At 36.8% G+C, this 21,832-nt stretch overlaps 1 protein-coding gene across 2 annotated transcripts in view; it reads right to left on the bottom strand.

The window, feature by feature from the left end:
* Window positions 1-4,306: 4,306 nt before the first annotated feature.
* The window catches only part of LOC109212694 (regulator of nonsense transcripts UPF2), a 33,508-nt gene continuing 15,982 nt past the window's right edge, over window positions 4,307-21,832 (bottom strand). For both annotated transcript variants that reach the window (XM_019376365.1, XM_019376363.1), the window contains exons 8-18: window positions 17,951-18,127; window positions 17,765-17,846; window positions 16,787-17,098; window positions 16,473-16,670; window positions 16,270-16,371; window positions 15,490-15,741; window positions 15,193-15,411; window positions 11,216-11,386; window positions 10,214-10,399; window positions 5,876-6,340; window positions 4,307-5,574 (exon numbers count right to left, since the gene is read on the bottom strand). In XM_019376365.1, coding sequence (XP_019231910.1) covers window positions 5,080-5,574; window positions 5,876-6,340; window positions 10,214-10,399; window positions 11,216-11,386; window positions 15,193-15,411; window positions 15,490-15,741; window positions 16,270-16,371; window positions 16,473-16,670; window positions 16,787-17,098; window positions 17,765-17,846; window positions 17,951-18,127 — 2,659 coding nt within the window. In that variant the 3' untranslated portion in view covers window positions 4,307-5,079. The remainder of the gene's footprint in view (window positions 5,575-5,875; window positions 6,341-10,213; window positions 10,400-11,215; window positions 11,387-15,192; window positions 15,412-15,489; window positions 15,742-16,269; window positions 16,372-16,472; window positions 16,671-16,786; window positions 17,099-17,764; window positions 17,847-17,950; window positions 18,128-21,832) is intronic.

Raw genomic sequence — 21,832 nt, 5'->3', positions numbered from 1 at the left:
TCTGTTGCCTATCTCAAATAGTGCTAATACATATGTCTTAGAATCCGAGTATGGCCAATAATCTAATGTTCTATTTTCTTCCTTAATATTTGTTTTGAATAATGGATAAGTGTGTTTTCTTATGACTTCAATTTATAAATATCCGGTGTAAGCACGTGATTTTTTTCCTATACGAAATACTCCTATAAAATCCCAAGAAAAATAGATTTTTTGTTAATTATTTGACATTTTAGGAATTTTTGTAGAATTTTTAATTATTTGCATTTTGTGCATGTTTATGTTTTATTTAAATCATGAAAAATACCCAAACAATATCACTCATGGCATTTAGGCTTCATTTTTATATTTTTAGGATTAATTAATTAATTACTTGTTTTATAAAATTTGAAAAATCACGAAAAATGCTTCATTTTTATGCTTTTTCCTTTTATTGATTTTTTTCTTTTAATTTAGGATTAAGTAGCTTTTATAATTTTTATAATTAGTTAACTAGTTTAATATCACATTTTTAAATAACCTAGGATTTTAATTTTAGGATTTTTAATTAAAGAAAAAGAAAAAGAAAAGATAAGAAAAAGAATTTGAAGAAAGGATTTAATTGGATTTGAGCTAGTTCTTGTACCAAAATTAGGTCCAAATCTTCCTACCTAGCCCATAAATCCCAAGCCCATAATTCCTAGGCCCATACCTTTAACCTAATCCCTACCCCTATATAATAGTAGCTAATCCCTATATAAGCCTAGACATTTTAGGAGATTTTTCCATATAAGAGATACCTTAGAGAAACGGCGCATGGGCAGAGTTCCCTTCTTCTGATCAATTTTTCTCAAAAACTAAAAGAAAAAGGTAGCTAAGTCCCTAAATTCCATAGTCGTTTCCCCTTTCTCCACAAAATATTCCCATGTCACACACCATCAGAAAGGAGAACGACTGCTTCTCCTCCAAATTAGCAGCAGCCATCCAAAGTTCTATTGTTTCGGCCATGGCATAAATTTTTCGAGTTTGATTTCGGATTCGAAAGTCGAAGCTACAATTTGTTGTTCCTACTGCCGCTGAGCTCCTATCTTCCCTTCACTTTTATTTGGTTATTCAAGTTTATCTCAATTGCGGTTTAGAGGTATTTATCTCGATCTTGAAATGTAATGGTTGTTTGGATATTCATGTGCTATAAATTTTCTTAAATTGCAATGATATAGTATGATGTTTGGTAAAGATCTGTTTCTCTGTTTCTTTTAGTTTATTTTGATTAGAAGAAAATTCCTTAAGTAAAAGGGTTTAGAGCAGTCTATAATGTATTCGATTATTTCTTTCTTCCTATTTAATCTGTTTTTCGCTTAGCATACCTTAGGTGTTGCTCAAATTTCATGGCAATATTTTATTTTTCATTCGATTTTTTCCGACTTCGTCATCGTGCGATTGAACATACATGACCTTTTGGTTGTTTTTCCTTGTAATCAAGCAGCTTTTCAGTGAGTGAGTTCCCACTCTTAAATGAGTTGATTATTTTGTGGCCACAATTCTATTAAAAAAAAAACACTACAAGATTAGATGTATCCTGGACATAGTATGAACATATTGTGAGTTTTTGTTTCTTCCGATCTGCCTTGATGTGCGTTGCTTATATCATAAGTGAATTCCATTACTAAATGCTCTAAAAGTGCACTTGATCTTTGGACTTGTATATAATTACTGAGGCTGTTGTTGTCTGCTTCAGTACGACAAAATTGGAAGAATGAGATACAGAAATAGTAGTCCATATGTCATATATATATTTGTGGTCAAATGAAGAAAGGGAAAGTTGGGAGATCAACGATTTGTGTGTGGTGCGCTGTGCCAAATAAAATCTTAAAATGCACGGTCCTCTTTAGTTATATCTTTAAAATTTTAGAAATTCGGGACATGCCATATAGCGAATATTCATGGCTTCCCGCAAAGATAATAATACGCTAGTCACTTTAGACGCGAATTTTAATAATATTACTTTCCTAAACTCGGGTGTGCATTTCATGCGACCCAAATTCAAATCCCAAAACGTTGAATAGGAGGTGTCGAGGATCCGGGTGCATTTCATGTGACGTGATCCAAGAACACGCTCTTAAACGGCGTTCACTTTCATAAAAACTAATTAAAAGCGGTTAAGCAAATCTATAAAATTCCACTATAGGTTTGAACATGTACAAAAATTAGATTTTTAGCCATTTATAATAATTTAAGCGACCGTGCTAGAACCACGGGATCCGGGGGTGCCTAACACCTTCCCTCGGGTCAACAGAATTCCTTATTCAGAATTTCTAGTTCGCAGACACCAATTGGGAAGTCGAAATTTTCCTCGATTTGGAATTTAAGTTAAACCGGTGACTTGGGACACCAAAAGCCAATCCTTTCCCAAGTGGCGACTCTAAAAATAAATAAATAATCCCATTTCGAATAATGTAACTTTAAATGGAAAAACTCGCTTATAAATTTATCCTTCGGAGTAAGTGTGTAAAAAATGAGGTGTGACATCCGGTGCATTTACATGTTCAAAAAATAGTAGCATTTGCATGCTTCTTTGTATACAGTTTTTTTCTAATAATATTTTCTTGCAAAATTTCGTCTTTCTGAGCCGAGGGTCTGTCGGAAACAGCCTCTCTGCCCCTATCGGGGCAGGGGTAAGGTCTGCATACACATTACCCTCCCCAGACCCCACTATATGAGATTTTACTGGGTAGTTGTTGTTGTTGTTGTAATATTTTCTTGCAAAATTTTATATTTAATACTCTTAGTGAAGCGCGCGTATACAGATACTAGTATTATTAAAAGGAAGAAAATATAGCCTAGGATTATGACAAGTGGCGGCCTAGGAGAAAGAAATGTGGTAGGTTAGGACAAAATTATTTAGGTTAGTTAATAATAAGTTATTTAATTACTTTTAAATTTAAATTCAAATTCAAATTCAGACTTTTAAATATCTATATTATTTTTAAGGAAATAATAATTTTTATATATTGGGATAAGTTAAAATATAAAATAAAATTTACTTTGATATTAAAATTTTGATGACTTTTTAAATTAAAAAAATAAAGAGCAAAATAAGATCTTAAATAAAATACTTATATTATAGAGGCAATATGAGAGTATTTTAATAACTCTCAAAAATATTATTGATAAATTTAAATAATACCTGGATTAACAATAAAATCAAAGTGAATAATTTTTTAGGAGTAGAAAAAATCTATATTATATATTTCTATATTTAAATTTTTAAGGAAGTAGTAATTTGTATATGTTGAAAATTACTTATTATAAGTTTACTCACAAAAAAACTAAAAACTTTTATTATAAAAATAGAGAAAAGATTTATTTGAATTTGAGATGAAAAAGTATCTTTTGAATTAAGATGCCATACAATGGATTATATAACATACCTAAAATCATAATAGATAAAAATCAACATAAAAAAATATAGAACACTGAAGAAGTGGCAAGCCGCTGGAGATACTGGCAAAGCTAAATGAGGTGGATGATTTTTCACTGGATGAAGAAATTTAACTTTTTGAGGTTAACTATTCTTCTCTAGGAATTAAATTATAGAGACAACTCGATAAAATTTATTTATTTATTTTTGGTTTAATTTTTTTAAATGTGATCGCTAAATTTAGTATGCAATATACACATATTTTAATTAATTATATCCGTTGTTTTTCATATTGAAACGATCCGCATACCGCACGGTATGTATACTAATTACGGTGAAAAAGAAAACTTGTTCTTGGGTGTGAAAAACTGCTAAGTCGGCAATATATCAACTACAATTTGAATATTGGTAACATAACGTATTAAGTTACAAAAAAGACTATACTAGTACCAGGAGCTAACAAAGTTCAACAAGTTGTGTAGGGGAACCAATAAGGGAGAGGTTATGCCAGCTATATAGATAGAAAAGATATCTAACATTGAGGGAATGCTTTGGATTCTGGAGTTGATAAAAACCTTCAAAACATCATAATACAGTGGTTTTGGACAAAAGAACTGTAAAATTTCGAGAAAAAAAAGTGAAGAATATGCTGATTTTAAATTTTTGTGAGTGATTTGAAATGCATTTTGAAAAAGAGTTTCAAATTTCCAAAAATTTCGAAATTCTTCTTATTTAAAATTTTCGTGGCCAAACACGGATTCCGAAAAAAAGTAAAAACAATCGGGGGAAAAAATTATGGCCAAACGGATCCTAAATAAAAATTAAACTCCAAACTGGTAATGCACCAAATATACGAGTGCTTGATCTGACCAGACTAATTGCTTTATCTAAAAGAAAATACTTACAGTGTTAAGAAAAAAAGATGAAATATAGTAACTTAAGCTGGACAAGGTTAAGGTGGGTCTATGCGGGATGGGGCGGGTTTATAACACAAAAAGTTGATATGCAGGATGGAACAGGGCGATTTAAATTCTTCGCGGGGTGACGCGTCACCTAACCTAACCCCCTACTAAAACTACAGATATCTGTCACAAGCCAGCCAGTTATGAAGAAAGTGTAACTCATTCCCTTTCTTGAAAACCCAAAAAATGGGGAGAGTGTAAAATGTTATTCCCCTAGACACAAGTATTCTGAGATGAACTTGCCATTAATCAATAAATAGAGGCCAGCCAAACTCCAAAATTAAGGCAACATCTCAAATGCCTAATCAGCAACAACTGTAAGGGCAGAGTCAGACATCATCTGCTTCAGAACAAGAGTCAGTGAAACTACGCAGGAAACATTCTTTCCTTCTGCCATAACATAAGATGATATTTCTTAATTACTCAACAGTATATACACGGATAGCAAGTCATTTGCTAAGTTAGAATCTTGACACAGCGGAAGATGTAGCACCAACTCATATACGTACCATCCCCATACATAGATCTCTTTATAGGTACTGCAGTTCACAGGAGGCAATTTCCTGGACATGCTAATGCCAGCCCAAGATAAACCACCACCCTCAACTGGAAGGTGGCATATGCAATAAACTGGAGCCACTTTTCCACTTCCAATAACAAATATGTAGCAAACCAACTTGATAGAGCTAGCCATTACCATACTGTAACATGAGATTGAATTCATCTTCTTCTGCCATAATAAAGCCCGCCACCTGAATGATACAGATAGCGATGACGTGACCCACTGCCCCTGCCAGGTGCATCCCATGTGTTGCCCCTATGAGCAACTCTGCTCCCACTGTTTTGTGTCCAGCTTGGTGGCTGATTCCCTAACCCATTAAGTTCTTCTTCCTCTCTATCATTGTACTCCAGAACCAGCCTCTTGATGTCTTGCTTTTCTTCAAGCTCAGCTGCTTCTTTCTGTTTTGTGCTCTGAATGAGTGAGCAATCACGAGGAATGAGCATTTTCTTTGTCTGCTGCTTACTACCTCGCTTCACAAGAACCTTCACTGGAACCTCCTTACTTCCTCCAGCTCCTTCATCCAACGTTTCATCACCACTCTCTCCTTCAACCCCGCGATGGTCCTTAGATGGCCCCTCAAAGACATTCATTGGTATCATCATGTTTAGTGTAGGCCTTCCCCGTAATTCCAATTTTCTTGAATCCAAACTTTCCTGCAAACTCATGTAACAATAACCGTTAGTAGTATTGGGACAAATTCTCATGTGTAACTTATAAAGAAAGGAGTTACTAAATTCCAATTGAATCTCCTAAGCATATATCTCTTCAATCAGCATTTAATTCTTTGATATTTTATCAGAAAGATTCCCCGCCTCGTAATTTCTATGGAGGGTGGGAGGTACTTCAGCTGCCATATATCTACTTGCTTTTCTTGGCGTTACAATAAATTGAAAAGTTCAGTCATAAAGCAAAAAGTAAGAGACAACAATAAGCAGACCAGAGTCCTTTACTTGCCTGCATCAGAGCCCGAAGCTCTCTCTCAAATTCTGCCTCCTCCAGAGGATCAGCCCCTGCAACCTTTGACCTGACATGTACTTCATCCTCCGCATCCGAACCAGGTCCATCACCATCATCAGATTCATCCTCAGTGTCACCCCTCTCATCCCGATTCCCATCATCTGTCTCTTCATCATCATCGTGACCCACATGCTCAATGGTGCCATTCTCGGAATCACTTTCAGTCTCCATGATCTCTTCATGCATTCCATTTTCTTCAATGCCATTCGCAAGGCTTTTACCATTTACAGACATTCCAGAGGTTGTCCTGCTGGGAATTTTCTCGCTGTCAGAATGCTTCTCATTGTTGGCTTTTTCTACATTAACTATGCGCTCATGCTCCTCAAGGTCAACTAAAGCAGCATTGACTTCTTCAATTGATGCATATCTCATCATGTTAGGACGTAATTCGGCAAATAAGTCCTGGAAAAAATTGTGACCTCAATTCCAGAAAGATGGCAATGAATAAGAATAGTCAATTGTTGTGGAACAGAACCCACAGAACGGCCATCAGAAATTTAAGCAAAGACAAGTAACAAAATCACACTCCAATGTCTATAGTGAAAGAACCACATTGGTCTACAGTAACAACTAACAAGGAATTTGTAGGAAGAAACCGTAAAGCTTAAGCCAATAATGCAAGCATCTTTGAAGCCACTTTGTATAGCTTGTTCCATCTGAAGAACATGGCCTGGTACAACTTCAATACAAATGATACAGTACCTCAGAAAGAAATTTGTTAGAACTACAAAATCCAAATGCAAAGACCAATGATACTGGGGATGATGTTAGTTTCCACTCAATTTAATGGTTCAACATTTGGGTGATGGAGACAGGGTATGCTGATTGCCTTTGTTAATAGTGATAAATCTGAGACTAATGATACTGGTAATGGGGAGAATATGCGCTATAAGGACTTTTCATGAGTCTATTCCAGTGGACATTTCCACTTCTGTTCAGGTGCCTTCTGCTAGTGGATCTTGCAGGTTAGTTAAGGCATGGGACCTAATATTTTGTTGCCAGAATGTCCTTTTTCTTCAATGAATCTTTATTACAAACAGGTTGAGGCACATAGTGTAGATCAGTGGACTGTGAATACAGCACCAGAAACACAATCAGAACTATTCACGGAGTGTAACACACCACAAGATGAATGTAAACTATTTACAGGAATGGTGTTTATAGTGGATGGAATGAGATTACAGGAGCACTCTGTGGGGTGTGTGTGTGTGGGGGGGGGGGGGGGTATCCAGAATGTAGAGCCCTAGTGAAGCCTTGCCAATTCCGCAGTACAGAAGGGAGATTATATTGAAAAGATGGGACAAGTAAGATATCATGCAAGTAATCTAATTTTTAAGGTGAAAGAACCAGTAGAAGTGAGCTTAACCTTATATCCATGTAAGGTAAAAGAAGAGGATAAAGTTTTATCACTTCATATTCTATTCTAGAGATGTCCCATTTCATGAGCATATTTTCCTTATGTAGAGCCCTTGTGAAGCCTTGCCAATTTCCGCAGTACAGATGGGAGATTATATTGAAAAGATGGGACAAGTAAGATATCATGTAAGTAATCTAATTTTTAAGGTGAAAGAACCAGTAGAAGTGAGCTTAACCTTATATCCATGTAAGGTAAAAGAAGAGGATAAAGTTTTATCACTTCATATTCTATTCTAGAGATGTGCCATTTCATGAGCATATTTTCCTTATGATAAAACTTCATCCTCTTCCATTTCATATTTTCCTATTACAACTGATTTTCTTGATACCTTCACAGCTTCAGCTTCCCCTTCTACTACCATTAATTCCATTCCTTCTCATTCCACATCATCCTTATCTCCTGATTCTATATTTGTGTTCGCTCATTGTGCAGATGTTTCGGGAAAACTCAAGCGTGCAACTGATATTGATGATGATGAGGGTACAAAGATCAAGAAAAAGGACTGGGATAAGCTTCATGTGCATATTGCTTCTCAGAATAATATTCTTGATGCGTCGGGCTTGGATTCCTCATCTGCTAGTATTGCCTGCCTAGGTATGATTGACAATAACTTAACTTGTGTATCAAGGTCTTTGTGACTCCTGACATTACGACTGCATGCATTTGCATAATGCTTATGAAGTAAAAGGTGATTTACACATGTTGGGAACTGACCCAACTATGTGATTTAGCTTATTTTATGTTGCCTTAGTTCTGAGATGAGTGCAACTAATTGTGTCTCACTTATGCAATTTTTTTGCTTGCTACATTGATGAATGTGCAAGACGATCGGAAGCGGCTTTCTGTCATAGCTAGGTAACTAGAAGAATACCTATATCCCTCGCCATAGAAGAAGATTAAAATAAGATTAGGTTACACCAAAAATTACACTAATTGATCTGTAATTCGCACACAGGCAAGCTTTGGGAAATGATTGCCGAAGCTTGCACGGCGGCTTTGTTAAATGGGAAATGGGAAGGAGCCAGATGGCAGTAACAGCATCGTTGTCCGGCTGTTCGATGAGCAGCACTGGCAGGAGTTTGGATAATAGTTGTTGTGGTATGTAAAGTATTATGAGGCTCAAGAAAGAGCATTCCACTTTTCTTTCCTGAATACTGTTTCTAAAACTGTAAGTGCTACATTCAGGTCAACTCACCGCAGAAGGAAACAAGTAGCGCTTCAGAAATGATCAGAACTGTCGAAACCAGCAAACTTATACATTACAGAGCAACAGTACTCCTTTTTACTCTTTGCATTTGGATTTTGTAGTTTTAACAAATTTCTAATATTATATCATTTGTATTGAATATTACAGGAAGTTGTACCAGGTAGGGTTGTGCATTTGGATCAGATATCCAAGAATCCAAACCGATCTACTCTATTCGGATTTTTGAATTTCGGATATTCCGATCGGATATGGCTTAGGATTTTTAAAAGTTCGGATAATCGGATCGGATTCGGATTGGTAAAATTTTAATCCAATCTGATCTGAAATCCGAATTATATGAACATGTATAAATATTAGTGTTAAGTCTTCTCATTTCATTCGCATCTCTTTAGACTCTTCTTTTCTTAGTTTAGATCAAAGTCTCTCTCCCTGACCTCTCTTTGGATTGCTCCGTCCGCTTCTATTAAGTCTTACCTTTGTGTCTCTCAGTCTCGGTCTCTCCTTCCTATCGATGGACAACGACGCCTCTCCCTTATTAAACAATTGTTTGGAATTTCAGTTTATTTTATTTTGGTATGAAACTTTTGTTTTGTCTATTGCTGTGAAAGACATTTGTTGCCTTTCAACTTAATAGAATGGTAAATAGCAATAGCCTTAAAAAGTGCAATAGCCGATTAGATTGTTAGTAGCCTTCAAAGGCATACAACCCGATCCTAAATATTTATCCAATCCAAAAATCAAAAATATTTACCCGATCCAAACTTTAAAATCTGATCTGGGCCAATTTAATTCGGATTGTATTTTATAAAATCCGAAATCCGAATTTACAATCTGAAATATGCTAAATCCGATCCGATGCACAGCCCTAGTACCAGGCCATGTTCTCTAACCTTTCTTTTTGTTTTCCCTTTTCTTTTTTTTTTAGGGGGGGGGGGGGGGGGGGTCGGAATGTGTGCATGTTGCTACTTTCAGGTCCTTTGCTTCACCCTAGAGCCACCTACAGTAATAGTCTGGACTAACCTCATAGGTCCAGGTCCTCCTGGCTCCTTATCTGTCGGACAAAGTGACTGTATTGCTTCACCCTAGAGCCACCTACAGTAATAGTCTGGACTAACCTCATAGGTCCTGAGCAAGCACGGACTTTAACAGAGCATTACATTGCCACTTAGAGATAAATTGTTTGTGCAATTAATAATAATGATAATAATTCTAACCACCAGTTAGCTCAGGCGATATAACCTGACACTTTCAAGTAGGACACTATAGATTAAATCCCCTTAACCCTAGATCATACAATTGCAAGTAAAAATAATACTAAAAATTGTAGAAAAAATGAAAGAAATGATTGAAGCAAAGAGCATAAATATGCCATCTAACCTTTGTGCACACAACAACAATTTTGTACGCGACATAAGAAGGAAGTGTTCATATTTTCAGCCAGGAATGGATATCTTTGCTTATAGTTCTCAACACTATAAAACTACCTAAATACATCTTTGGCTCACTGTTATGGGGAATAGCTTCTAAGGTACTTTCTATAATGTTTGTAGGGCACAGAAGCAGGTTATGTTTCTTCATTTGTTATGATGACTTGATGATTTATTGACGCTACAGGCATGTATAGAGAAGGACAGAATATAAAGGAACCAACCTGCAAATCAAACTCTATATCCAGGGGGAGTACACCTTTGTTCAATATGTACCTCTGGAAATGTATTAGGAAGCGATCAAGTTTTCGCTTCGATGAACCTCGATCAAAGTAGTGCCCACAGGTTTCAAGTAGTGTAACAACCATCCTGATACGGAAACAATCCTCGGGAGGATCCAGCACATCTTGCTGTGGGGAAAAAAACTTGCATCAGATATCAGTAAATGGTTCTCTAGAATAAGAAATTAAACTAGGAACGAAAGGATTTGAATTTCATTTTAAAAGTACAGAGCTAGATCTATGTCGTCAAAAAGGCCACCACCAGTAACCAAGCAATGACAAGATATAACTAACTTAAATCAAATAAAAGTGGCATGAGCCAAAGTCCTGAATAATTGAAGTTCTAAAATAATATTTTAAGACAATAGACCCTTGTGGTCCAGCCCTTCCCCGGACCCCGCACATAGGGGGAGCTTAGTGCACCGGGCTGCCCTTTTAAAATAATATTTTAAGAGCATGAAGCCTATTCATTAAGCACAAATATTAATAACAATGTGAAAGCATAATATAATTATATGCATTATTGCCAGATTTTCTTTCATAATGATAGCCACAGTAATGCCCCTTCAGGAATAACTTGTCAACCATTGAGGTTAGTAAAACTAATTATAATGCCAATGAAATAAGCTTATTATAACCACAGTCGGAGAAACTTTATTTTTTATATTCAACTTATTATATTAGTTTTCCATAGTTTATAACCAGTTAGGAAGAGTTCTATCACAGCTATCTTTCTCATCTTCAAGTTATGTCATTATCTCAAGGATTCTTCCAAATGAGATCAAGCTCCAAAGCCGGTCTTGCAGAGCAGAGCTAACATATTCAAGGAAAACAGGTCTCATAGTGCCACATTCTCCTGAACCGGCCATGTTAACAAAACTGTTTTCCCTATAAATAATACATAACATCAATGTAACTGAAGATTGGTTAAAAGCAGATCCATACCTCAGATGTTTCATGGCCAAAAACGAGAATCAAATAGAGCGTGTCAAATATAACAGAGGAATCAACAAGTTCATAGTTATATAATTCCCCTAGGAAACGCATGTGAGCAATACGTCTTTGCTGCATCCCGAAGTCATTCAACTCTAATCCCACCCTGATCTCCTCCAGAACCTATAGAATTCAAAATTCAAAGTTTAAATTGCAAATGCAGCATCAAGTGTATGATGCCATAAGATCATATATATCGGTCAATTAGAGCACAATGAACATAGAGGAACCATATAGCAGACCCAAACAGTCTGGGATTGAGAGCTATTTATTGATCAATTGATATAGTGGTTAAAGATGCCCAGCCCTTCAGCATTAGAAGAACAAAGTCACGAGGTTATTTTGTGGTTACTTGCAAAGCGTGACCCAAAAAAGAGAATAAACAAGGAAAATCAGTAAGATCTAAATTTGTTTATGCCACATAAATGTGGTTCAGATATCAAAAAGGCATAAGATGGAAAATTTTCTGTTCTTCATAGTTTCAAGCGCCTAAAAGTCCAATAAACTAAAGCTAGATTTTGCAACTGATTGGGATGAAGTTGGAATCTCATTAAGATATACATATAATTTCTCTTTCACTATCTTGATATATCAAACTTCAAAAATATCTTTCCGAGTTTTGAGAAGTGGATCCAGTTCTCTTTATGGGGTCTGAGTGTGTGTCTTCCCTTGATAGAATCCGTGCTGCTATGGTTATTTTATATTTTGAGTGTTTTGGTATTTATTTTTCACATTCCTTTGTACTTAAATCAATTGTTAACATATATGGAAGAAAAGTTTGTCACTTTACTTTCTAGCTATTGCGAAAATTCTCTTTTTATCTTTTGGGACAGGTAACTAGTGATTACATAAAATAAAAACAAACATCACTAAAATGGTTCCAAGGAAATACAATGTTGTCAACAGAGGCGGACCCAGGATTTGAGCTCAGCGGGGGCACCGCTATATACATAGATATGTCAGCTAGTAACGATAAAATAAATTTGGCGTGCTAACTCCTCGTAAACTCAATGATTTTGTATCAGTGACCGAAAGGATGTTCAAAAATATCATAAACTTAAGTCTAATAACAACAAGATTAAAGGTCTGTTAAGCTGTCCATGTAGAGTCTCAGTCATGCCGTTGAATTGACTGATATCGCATAAGGATTTTTGGAGTTTTTTATTACTGTTTTTGGGAAATTTTTTATTGAATGGCTTATTTTTATACAGGTCAAGAAAATAGTAAAGCTTATAAACTTAATTATCACGATAAAGAAGGTAATTGGCTTCTTGCTAATGGAATATCTTATCCCCTTGCAATTTCCTTTAATCTTTTTATGTTTCTCTCTATTACCTTTTCAATATCTAGAAGAAGGATGTTTCTCAAAGTTAGGAGATTCAGACTATTTGTGTTTAAGTTGACTACTATATTGTTCATGAACTTAGAAAAGATAAAGAGAGAGAAAAAACAAGATGAGCACTAAATACACAATTCTATTCTACCTTAAATTCATAGAGGGAAAAATTAAAATGAAAAAAACGCTAGTGTTTGGGCTCGAACCCAGGTGATATGGCAACTGAGGGAACACAAGCGGAATGCTAAACCAGATGTGCAGTCCTTCTTTTGAGTTTAGGGGGCACATAAAAAATATTTAAGGGGTCCTTGTTGTATATACATATTATATATACACGATTTTTGCCGAGGCTAACGGGTTTCGGTGACCCCTCTAGTCCCCATGTAGGTCCGCCTCTGGCTGTCAACCCCTCTATACAAAAATAAAAAGAAGGGGTTCCAGATAGCTGTACACTGTACATGATTCTAGAGTCTGAAATCAAGCAAGCTATTTTCATCTTTAACCTTGGGCGGGTTGGGTGAGTTATAATATTATGGGCTAAAATTGCCACACTAGTTATTTTATGTAACTCCATTAGAGCTTCAGCTTCCTCTGCCATTATTAACTCAAACACGGCACTCTCTTCTGGAATATCATCCAGCGCCTATAACTTGCTTAACAGATTTACCTTCCTTTTTCTCTATGCTATCAAAGGCTAACCATTCTACTCCTTCAAATTATGTTCCAACAGCTTCAATTTTTAGCTGACACATAATTTGGTCTCGCGCCGACTATGAAAGAGTCCAACCAAACTTTTACCATTTCAACAAACCCCTTGTATTCAAGACAGATGTTCTCGAATTAAAAAATCAGAACTTCCTCTCTTCAATTGACTGCAGTCAGTTCTATGAGGTTATGTCAGCAATGATTTTTGGTTAAATTGCTGGTCTGATATGAATATATCATTGCATTCATTATAAAATAAACTCCATCTGTCCTCAAGGTTGTAGAGTAACATTATCCCCCTTAGCCCATGCAATGTTTCCTCTGGACCACTGAGGGTCTATTAACTCCAGGTCAACTCCTTAATTGCTAGAGAGTAGGTATCCCAGTCTTCTCCTTCACCGCAGAAATCTGGTGACGTTAAAGTCAACAGTTAAGATCCCTGGAAGCCTGGGAAAGGTTGTTGAAGAATACAAGTCACTGCGCAACAATGGCTACTCAGATCAATGCCCTGACTCCAATTAAAGTCATTGACCTTGGAGTTGCAGAGGAAAGACTCCAGATCATATATGGTTCGAAGTCATTGAGCTGAGAGTGTCAGAAGAAAGACTGTTACTGGAGCATCCAGATCATTCATCTGGATCCGATCATTGACCTGGACTCTGGCGAGAGGGTTGCTGAATCCGAGTTTTTTCTTGGGAAATAAGTTTGTGAGTTTCCAGTTTTGCCCCCCTGGGCATTATAAATAGTTTATTTCATTAGGCTTAGAAGTTTAATTTCGATCGTGGTGGAAGTCTTGTAGACTCATGTGAGGTTTCCGAAAACTGAGGATTCTCATGGAACTCCATGAATTGCCATCAAGCTTGTGACCTTGTTCATCTTCTTGAAAGTTTATATCTCTGGTTCTTTTGATATTCTATAGGAGGTGATTGGTTCATATACCAATTGTTGCCATAGTTATTAAATTAGGTCTTAGATCCTTTCTTTCTATACATTCTATCTATGTTTCTTTTCTGATATTAGCTATTCCGCTGACGAATATTGTCTTGGTTGTACTTTCATAAACTTGACTGTTATTGCCTGCAACCAGGGATGACACTATAACCCCCTCACAGCTACTAGCTCCCCCCCCCCCCCCCCCCCACAAATAGTTCCTTTTTATCTTCGCTCATATTAGGCCAAATAAACACCCATTGAAGTCCAAGTGAAATTTTATAAGAGTTGAGGTAAAAGAGAATGGGAGCCACATTATCCAATTTTCTTCAAGCTAATCGATAATGAATCTTCCCTCATAGTAAGACCAAGAACGCACAAGAAAAAAGCAATCAATAAGTGAATGATACATTAATTAAAAAAAATTCCCATATTGTCTGTACAATTTAAATAATAGTACACATAGAAAAATTGTAAAAATGAAAATGAAGATACCTAATTTCTTTTTGAGGATAAAATTTGATATCATATATCAAAAAAAAATATATCACACAATAATTTATCTTCTTTTTAATAAATAAAAGGCGTTCGTTCAACTATAGGTCAGGACATACTTGTATTGTAAGTTTGTAATGCAAATTTTGTAGCTGAATATATTGCCTTTTGCCAATTCAATTCCATTCTACAACAGAAATGCAGAATTAAGATGAAAATATTCATTACAATTTTATGGAGAAAGTAGTAAGAGAGAGCTATTCTGATTACTGAACATACAACACTATTTCATTTCTTTATCAGGTTGGTTTTATGTCTTTTTTCTTTTAAATTTGTTTCTTGAGTTGTCCATCGCTGCAGTCAATGCAAGTTAAAGGAGCCCCGAGAAAGTTCAAAGGTCAAGGTATTGTATATGCTGAAACTAGTGTAAGTGACAGACAGTTGTGCAATGAAAAGGACAAACCTCATCAACAACGGCAACAGCAAAATCATCATGATAGCGACTTAAACCAGCAGTAAGTGATGCAATCAAATGAATCTGACCATACTTGCCCCTGTGAACCTTCATGAAACACTTCAAGAGGTATGCCTCGCATTCACTCCAAGGAAGCTTACGAAGCTGTCTGAGCACATGCTCTATTGAAGACTTGTCAAGATCCGAAAAGAGCAATTTTCTTATGTACTGCATAATCCATGGCATAAAGTTTAAACTCTGCATTATTACAGCTCATAAACTACAGAAGCTGCAAATTACATGTACCTGATGCAAAGGAGGCCGAACTTTAGACACTCGCGCAGATCTTTCCGGTGGCTTGCATAAGTAATATGCATTCTCCACTAAGGTAATGTGGCGAGGGTCCAAATTTTTAACATTCTTCAGACGCATTAATATCTCTAACATGTTTGCCATGCGTATTGCAGTTTCAGGAGATCGGTAAAGAAAACGCCCACATGTCTCGAGAAGATTGCAAGCAACATCAATATTGTGATGACTGAATTCATCCAAACAAGCCTGAGGAAAAAGGACGCAGCAGCATCAATCCAAATCTAATTCTTACTAACCCTAACAAGCATAACTTCTAATCCACAAACTTTACAACAAACAAAAAGCACTAAACACTTTTGAAGCCCTTAGCATGTGAAACTGTTAGTTATAGTTTGACAACCTATCTTCAGTAAGGACCTTTAGTCTTTTTATCAGCATAGGGATTGCTAGAGAGCAGATATCACTGCCCTGCCATAGTCATAAGTCTGTCTGTTATCATGAGTCACAACTATTGTCATAATCGAGGCAGGTGTTGCTGATGCATCCACAAACTTATTTTTTCTCTGGGTAGAGGAGAGAAACTAATTTTCTTGAATTGCTCAGCGACTTTTCAAGATAAGCATGGCAAGTCAAAAGTTTGCTAGCAACCATGTGATAGGGGACGGAATGCCAAACCAAGTATTTTTCCCATGATTCAAAATAGAAAAGGAAAAGGAAGCTAAGTCATCCCTCCTCAATTACACTAAGCATCTGTATTAAGCTTACTCTTCATACCTTTAGACAACTGAAGACAAGGCCAGGTGGTGCCATTCTAAATTTGCAGAGCTCTCCAATAAAACGAATATTCCTTATTTTTGTTTCTATATTCATTTGATCCTGCAAAGCAGACATAATTAAAATAAATAAACAATTTTTACTTCTTGTTGATCGTATCCTTTTAAGTCAGTGCATCACTACATACTGAAGGCTACAATTACCTTTTTATTTATCAGAAAGCTGAACTCCTCTTCCAACAACTGTAAAAGCATGGACGACACGTCCTTCATGCAAGTTGACAGAGTGGCCACCATGCGTGAGTAGTATGGCAACAACTCTAGTGATGTCCTGGGGACATTGAACAATGCTCTAACAAGCTTTTTCCTATTGGACTTGGAATTCAGATAGCAAAACTCCACCTGTAAAATAAATATCAGGAACAAATGTATAAATTATATCTGAAGCCACAAATAATCAATTCTTAAATAGGGACCGGGATAACAAATATTTGAAGCTTTGAGTCATGTGCTATTACTGTCAACTGGTCAATCAAATCACGGCTAACACAACTGGGTAGCCGCTGAAGCAGACCATCTAGATTAGCTCCTTCGACACCTCTTGCTTTCTCCTTGTCACCTTCTCCTTTTCTTTCAGCTTCCTTTTCTTTTGTTTTTTCCTTATCAGTCTCTTTATCCTTTTCATCTTTATCCTTGGTCTTCTCTTTATCCTTCTCATCTTTATCCCTGCCTTTATCATTTCTGTCCTCCTGCACAGCTCCAGCATCTACAGCACCCTCTGCAGTCTCTACTGCAGCAGTCTGAGCTTCATCTGCTTCACTTGCTGAATCCTTCACCAGAAAGACGAAGACAAAAAGCACCATGTCAATAATACAACACTTCGCATAGTCACAAAGCCAAGAACGATCAGAGTGCCCTGCAAAATCAGCGGAATAGCAGAAGCACAAAATGAAGTTGTACTTTGTCTTAAAGATATCCAAAGGCTATCGACAGGCTCAAACACTTAATACCACAGGTACTGTTGAATAACATATTTGTGCGAAGAAAAACTGGAACATCCACCTTCCTTGTCAAAATACAAGAAACATTGCAAAAACAAAAAAAATCCAACTTTAGGAAGTTGCAGACTTCCCATCCTCTTAGACTCCTAATTCTGTGAACAACATTAAGAAAAGTACATAAGTAAATTACCACCAACCCTTGAATATTGGTAATCGAGAAAGTATAAAAACATTCAAGTGTCTATTCATTGCTGTAACCCATTCCTCCAACACTTCAGAAAATTTAAGCATACTTCCATGAAACATGGTACAAGAATGTTCTGGCTATGAGCACAAATATCACATAACACATTAAGTTGGGCTATTGCAGGAGCAAGCAGCTAAACAAGGATACCAGAATAAAATTGATAGACATATCCCATGATTTCCTTATAGCGTAAGAAGCCAGAAGGGAAGTAAAAGTGATAAGGTACATGATAAAATCTAATTTCTTACAATCGAATGCTCTTGCGCCTTCAGAGGCTGTTCGCTCGACTTTGGTTCTGCTTCTCCAAGTAATACAGCTGGAACAAATGCTCTGCAAAAGGGAAATTGTTCACTTATGCTACATGTTGCCATTACTAGACATCCCACTTCAGGAAACAACAAAAGAAACTTCAGAATATCCTGATGAAAGATAACCTGAGATCTGGGAGACACTCATAGAAAGCCCTTGTATCTTCATCATCCCACAGGGCTTCAAGGACAGAAGAATCTTTACTGGCACCAGGGGATGATGCATCGTCCCCTGATGTTACCCTGGTTGTATGACCATCCTCAGGCATCACCGGAGGTTGCATGTCAAGTGCTTCTGCCAATCTAAAATATGAGAATGCAACAGATTAGTGTGTAAATGTAAAGAACAGAAAATATAAAGATTTTATGGAACTAACGGTACAAAACTCATCAGGCAAAGAGACAGTTGAGAACTTTTAATTTTTTGATAATGAGACAGTTAAGAACTTTACAATACAGTCTTAGTTATTGCATTATCAGAACCTTTTCTATAAGGCTGATAAAGTGGACAAATACAAAAGAATGCTGGGTTATGCAAATGCCTTCTCTAATGTTAATAGTCAGATATAGGTGTTCTGGGATGAAATAGTGGTATGTCAGGTGGTGCAGTCTGATGGGCAACAAGGGACAGTGGATGGAAGTTTTCTATAAGGCTGATAAAGTGGACAAATACAAAAGAATGCTGGGTTATGCAAATGCCTTCTCTAATGTTAATAGTCAGATATAGGTGTTCTGGGATGAAATAGTGGTATGTCAGGTGGTGCAGTCTGATGGGCAACAAGGGACAGTGGATGGAAGTTTTCTATAAGGCTGATAAAGTGGACAAATACAAAAGAATGCTGGGTTATGCAAATGCCTTCTCTAATGTTAATAGTCAGATATAGGTGTTCTGGGATGAAATAGTGGTATGTCAGGTGGTGCAGTCTGATGGGCAACAAGTTACATGTGAAGTGACAGTGGATGGAAGTTCATTTTTGATGTCATTTGTTTATGCTAAACGCAAAGCAAGTGAGAGAGCAGTCCTATGGGATAGTCTTAGGCTTATAGCTGATACTTATAAGATACCCTGGATTGTGGCTGGGGACTTCAACTGTATTATTGATCCTGGGAAAAAAAAGGGAGGAAATCCACACAGAAGGGAAAAAGTATGCCATTTTTACAGTGTATCATGGATTGGGACCTGATGGATGCTAGGTATACTGGCCCTATTTTTACCTGGTGAAATGGATGGAGTCCTAGTAGGAGCGTTTGGAAGAGATTGGACAGAGTGCTGGTAAATCGGGAATGGATGAATCAATTTGCTACTACTAATGTCTCACGCTAGTTAGACTGGTGCTGATTGTTCCCCTCTATTCAGTGAAGTGATCTCCGAGCGTAAGGAACCTATTAAATACTTTAAATTCCTGGACTTTAGGGTTAGTGAACCAGACTTCATGGAGGTGGTGGAACAAGCATGGAATGAGGAGGTTAATGGCTCCCCCATGTGGAGATCTCATTTGAAACTAAAGAACACAGCAAAGAGGTTATCTATATATGTTGCTAATAATTCTGATTAGAGCAGTAAAGAAATAGGAGAATTACTGGAAACAGAAAGCTGGGATAAATTTCGTTCGATTTTATTAGAAGGTACCAAGATGGTACAAAATTACAAACATCTAACAACTAACACAACAAGGCAACTATATTCCTCCTATGTCCTCAAGAAAATCCATATATTGTTTCCATATTTTCCATGACATGTCTTTATCACCAGAAATACAAGTTTAATAAGCATCTGTTTTTTATCCTAGATACATGCTGCCTTTCGCCTTCAAAGAAAATCCTGTTCCTTTCCAACCATATTGTCCAGAACACACATAAAGGACTTGTTCTCCATACTATCTGTTGACTTTTTGCCACTTCTTTTTGGTGTTGCCATGTCTCCAACAAACTCTTTACATTGGAAGGCATTGCCCACTTGACACCATGTATAGGAAGAGCTCCCAGCATTGTTTTGCCACTCTGCAATGGATGAGTAGATGATTGTTTGTTTCTGCCTCTTCTTCACATATGTAACACCTGTTGCATAGAACAAAACCTCTCTTCTGCAAGTTCTCCAGAAATAGAAAAGCTTCCTTTGCTGCAATCCAACCAAAACAGGCTACTTTAACAGGTGCTATTGATTTCCATATTACTTTCCATGGCCAATTTGATTGATAAAGCCCTTGTTTTTGTAACAAGCTATAAGAACTGCTGACTGGGAAAATATCATCATTGCTTACTGCCCAAATTAAGGAGAGATCTCTCCTGTTTTCCTCCAATCTAACATTGTCCAACGACTGCATCAATTGAGAGAATTCATCAACTTCACAGTCATTGAGACCTCTCCTGAAGATTAGCTGCCAACCAGTGCTTGAGTAGAAGTCTAAGAGTCTTCCATTTTTTGTTAGTAGAGCAACTATATAGAAAAGGAAACTTTGATCTAAGACTTTAAATACCCCACCATATATAAGACCAAAACTTGGTATTATTACCATTCCCCTGTTTCAATTTCACAAACTGACTATATTCATTCGAAAGATTACTAATTGTGCTCCAAACTCCCCCATTTGAAGAAGATTGAATTGAGCAAGGAGCCCACATGTCCTTACTACCATACTTGGCATCTATCACCTTTTTCCATAATCCGTTTATATCATCATTATATCTCCAAACTCCAAACCCATTTAAATAAAAGACTTTTGTTATTCAGCTTTAGATTCCACCCTCTTAATCCCCCTCCTTTCTTTTCTTTCATCACCTCCTGCCATTTGACCACATGAAACTTCTTGTTATCATCATTACCTTCCTAAAAATTAGTTCCTCATAGAATTCAGTTTTTTCTCCAATAATGTTGGCATTTTAAAGAGAGATATCAAATAAGTAGGGATACCATCAATCACACCATTGACCAGTGTAAGTCTACAATCAAGAAATAAATATAGCCATTTTCATGGCACCAGTTCACTGCTATATCTATCCAAGACCCTGCGCCACATGTTTGCATTATTCTTTTGGCTCCAAGTGGTAGGCCTAGATAGGTGGTTGGTAGCCGCTCCACCTTAAAACCCATAACATCTGCCAGATCATTAATACAAAGCTCAGCAATATACTAAACACATTACTCTTCGCCAACTTCACTTTCAAGCCTGACACAGCCTCAAAAGCTAGTAGTACTCCTCTGAGGTGTAAGAGTTGATCTTTTTCAGCTTCACATAATATCAAGGTCTCATGTGCATCGAGTATGTATGAGACATTCAGTTCTTCCCCTCATTAGTAGCAATACGGCTTAAGCTATGCCAATTCTACTAGGGTTGCATATTTGTATTGATAGAGCTTTTCATAAGATTATTGTTGAATCTAATTTATGTTGGTTAATATGGTCAATAAGAAAGTCAGACCTCCATGGAAGATTCACAGCATCATGGCACAGATAAGGGATTTGATACAGAAGGGATCCTTCTAGGGATGGTAAACAATGCGGTGCGGTACGGTGCGGCGCGGGTTTTGTTTTAATCCGCAAAATTTCAAACCGCGCCGCTCCACATAGCATTAGCACCCGCGTCCACCCTCCCCGCTCCGCCACGCCCTAACCCGCCTCACCCCACAAAATCCTTTTTTTCAATTTGTCGTATTTTTATTTTTATTTATTTTTTACTTTTCAATTATATTTATATATGTCATTGCCAATCTAACAGTGAAAGTGCGATTCATGTTCAAGTAAAAGTGCTCTTAACCATTATTTCTTTTGATTAAAAGTACCCTTAACCACTATTCCATATCTTTCAAAAAAAGATGGAAAACATTACGAGGGTGGTTCAGAATATACCGTTAATGACATTGTCTCCCTGTCCCTTACTTATTTTATACTTTATCATCCCGGCCTTTAAAAATGTGTCCATGTCATTATCAATATTACAGAACTTGGAATTAGCTACTGATAAGTTTTTTGATAACCGCTAAATTCCACGAGGCCTGTCAGTTTGTTTT

This window comes from Nicotiana attenuata, unplaced genomic scaffold, assembly GCF_001879085.1.
Source record: "Nicotiana attenuata strain UT unplaced genomic scaffold, NIATTr2, whole genome shotgun sequence".
Classification (NCBI taxonomy): Eukaryota; Viridiplantae; Streptophyta; class Magnoliopsida; order Solanales; family Solanaceae; genus Nicotiana; species Nicotiana attenuata.
This window is presented reverse-complemented; position numbering and strand designations above follow the sequence as displayed.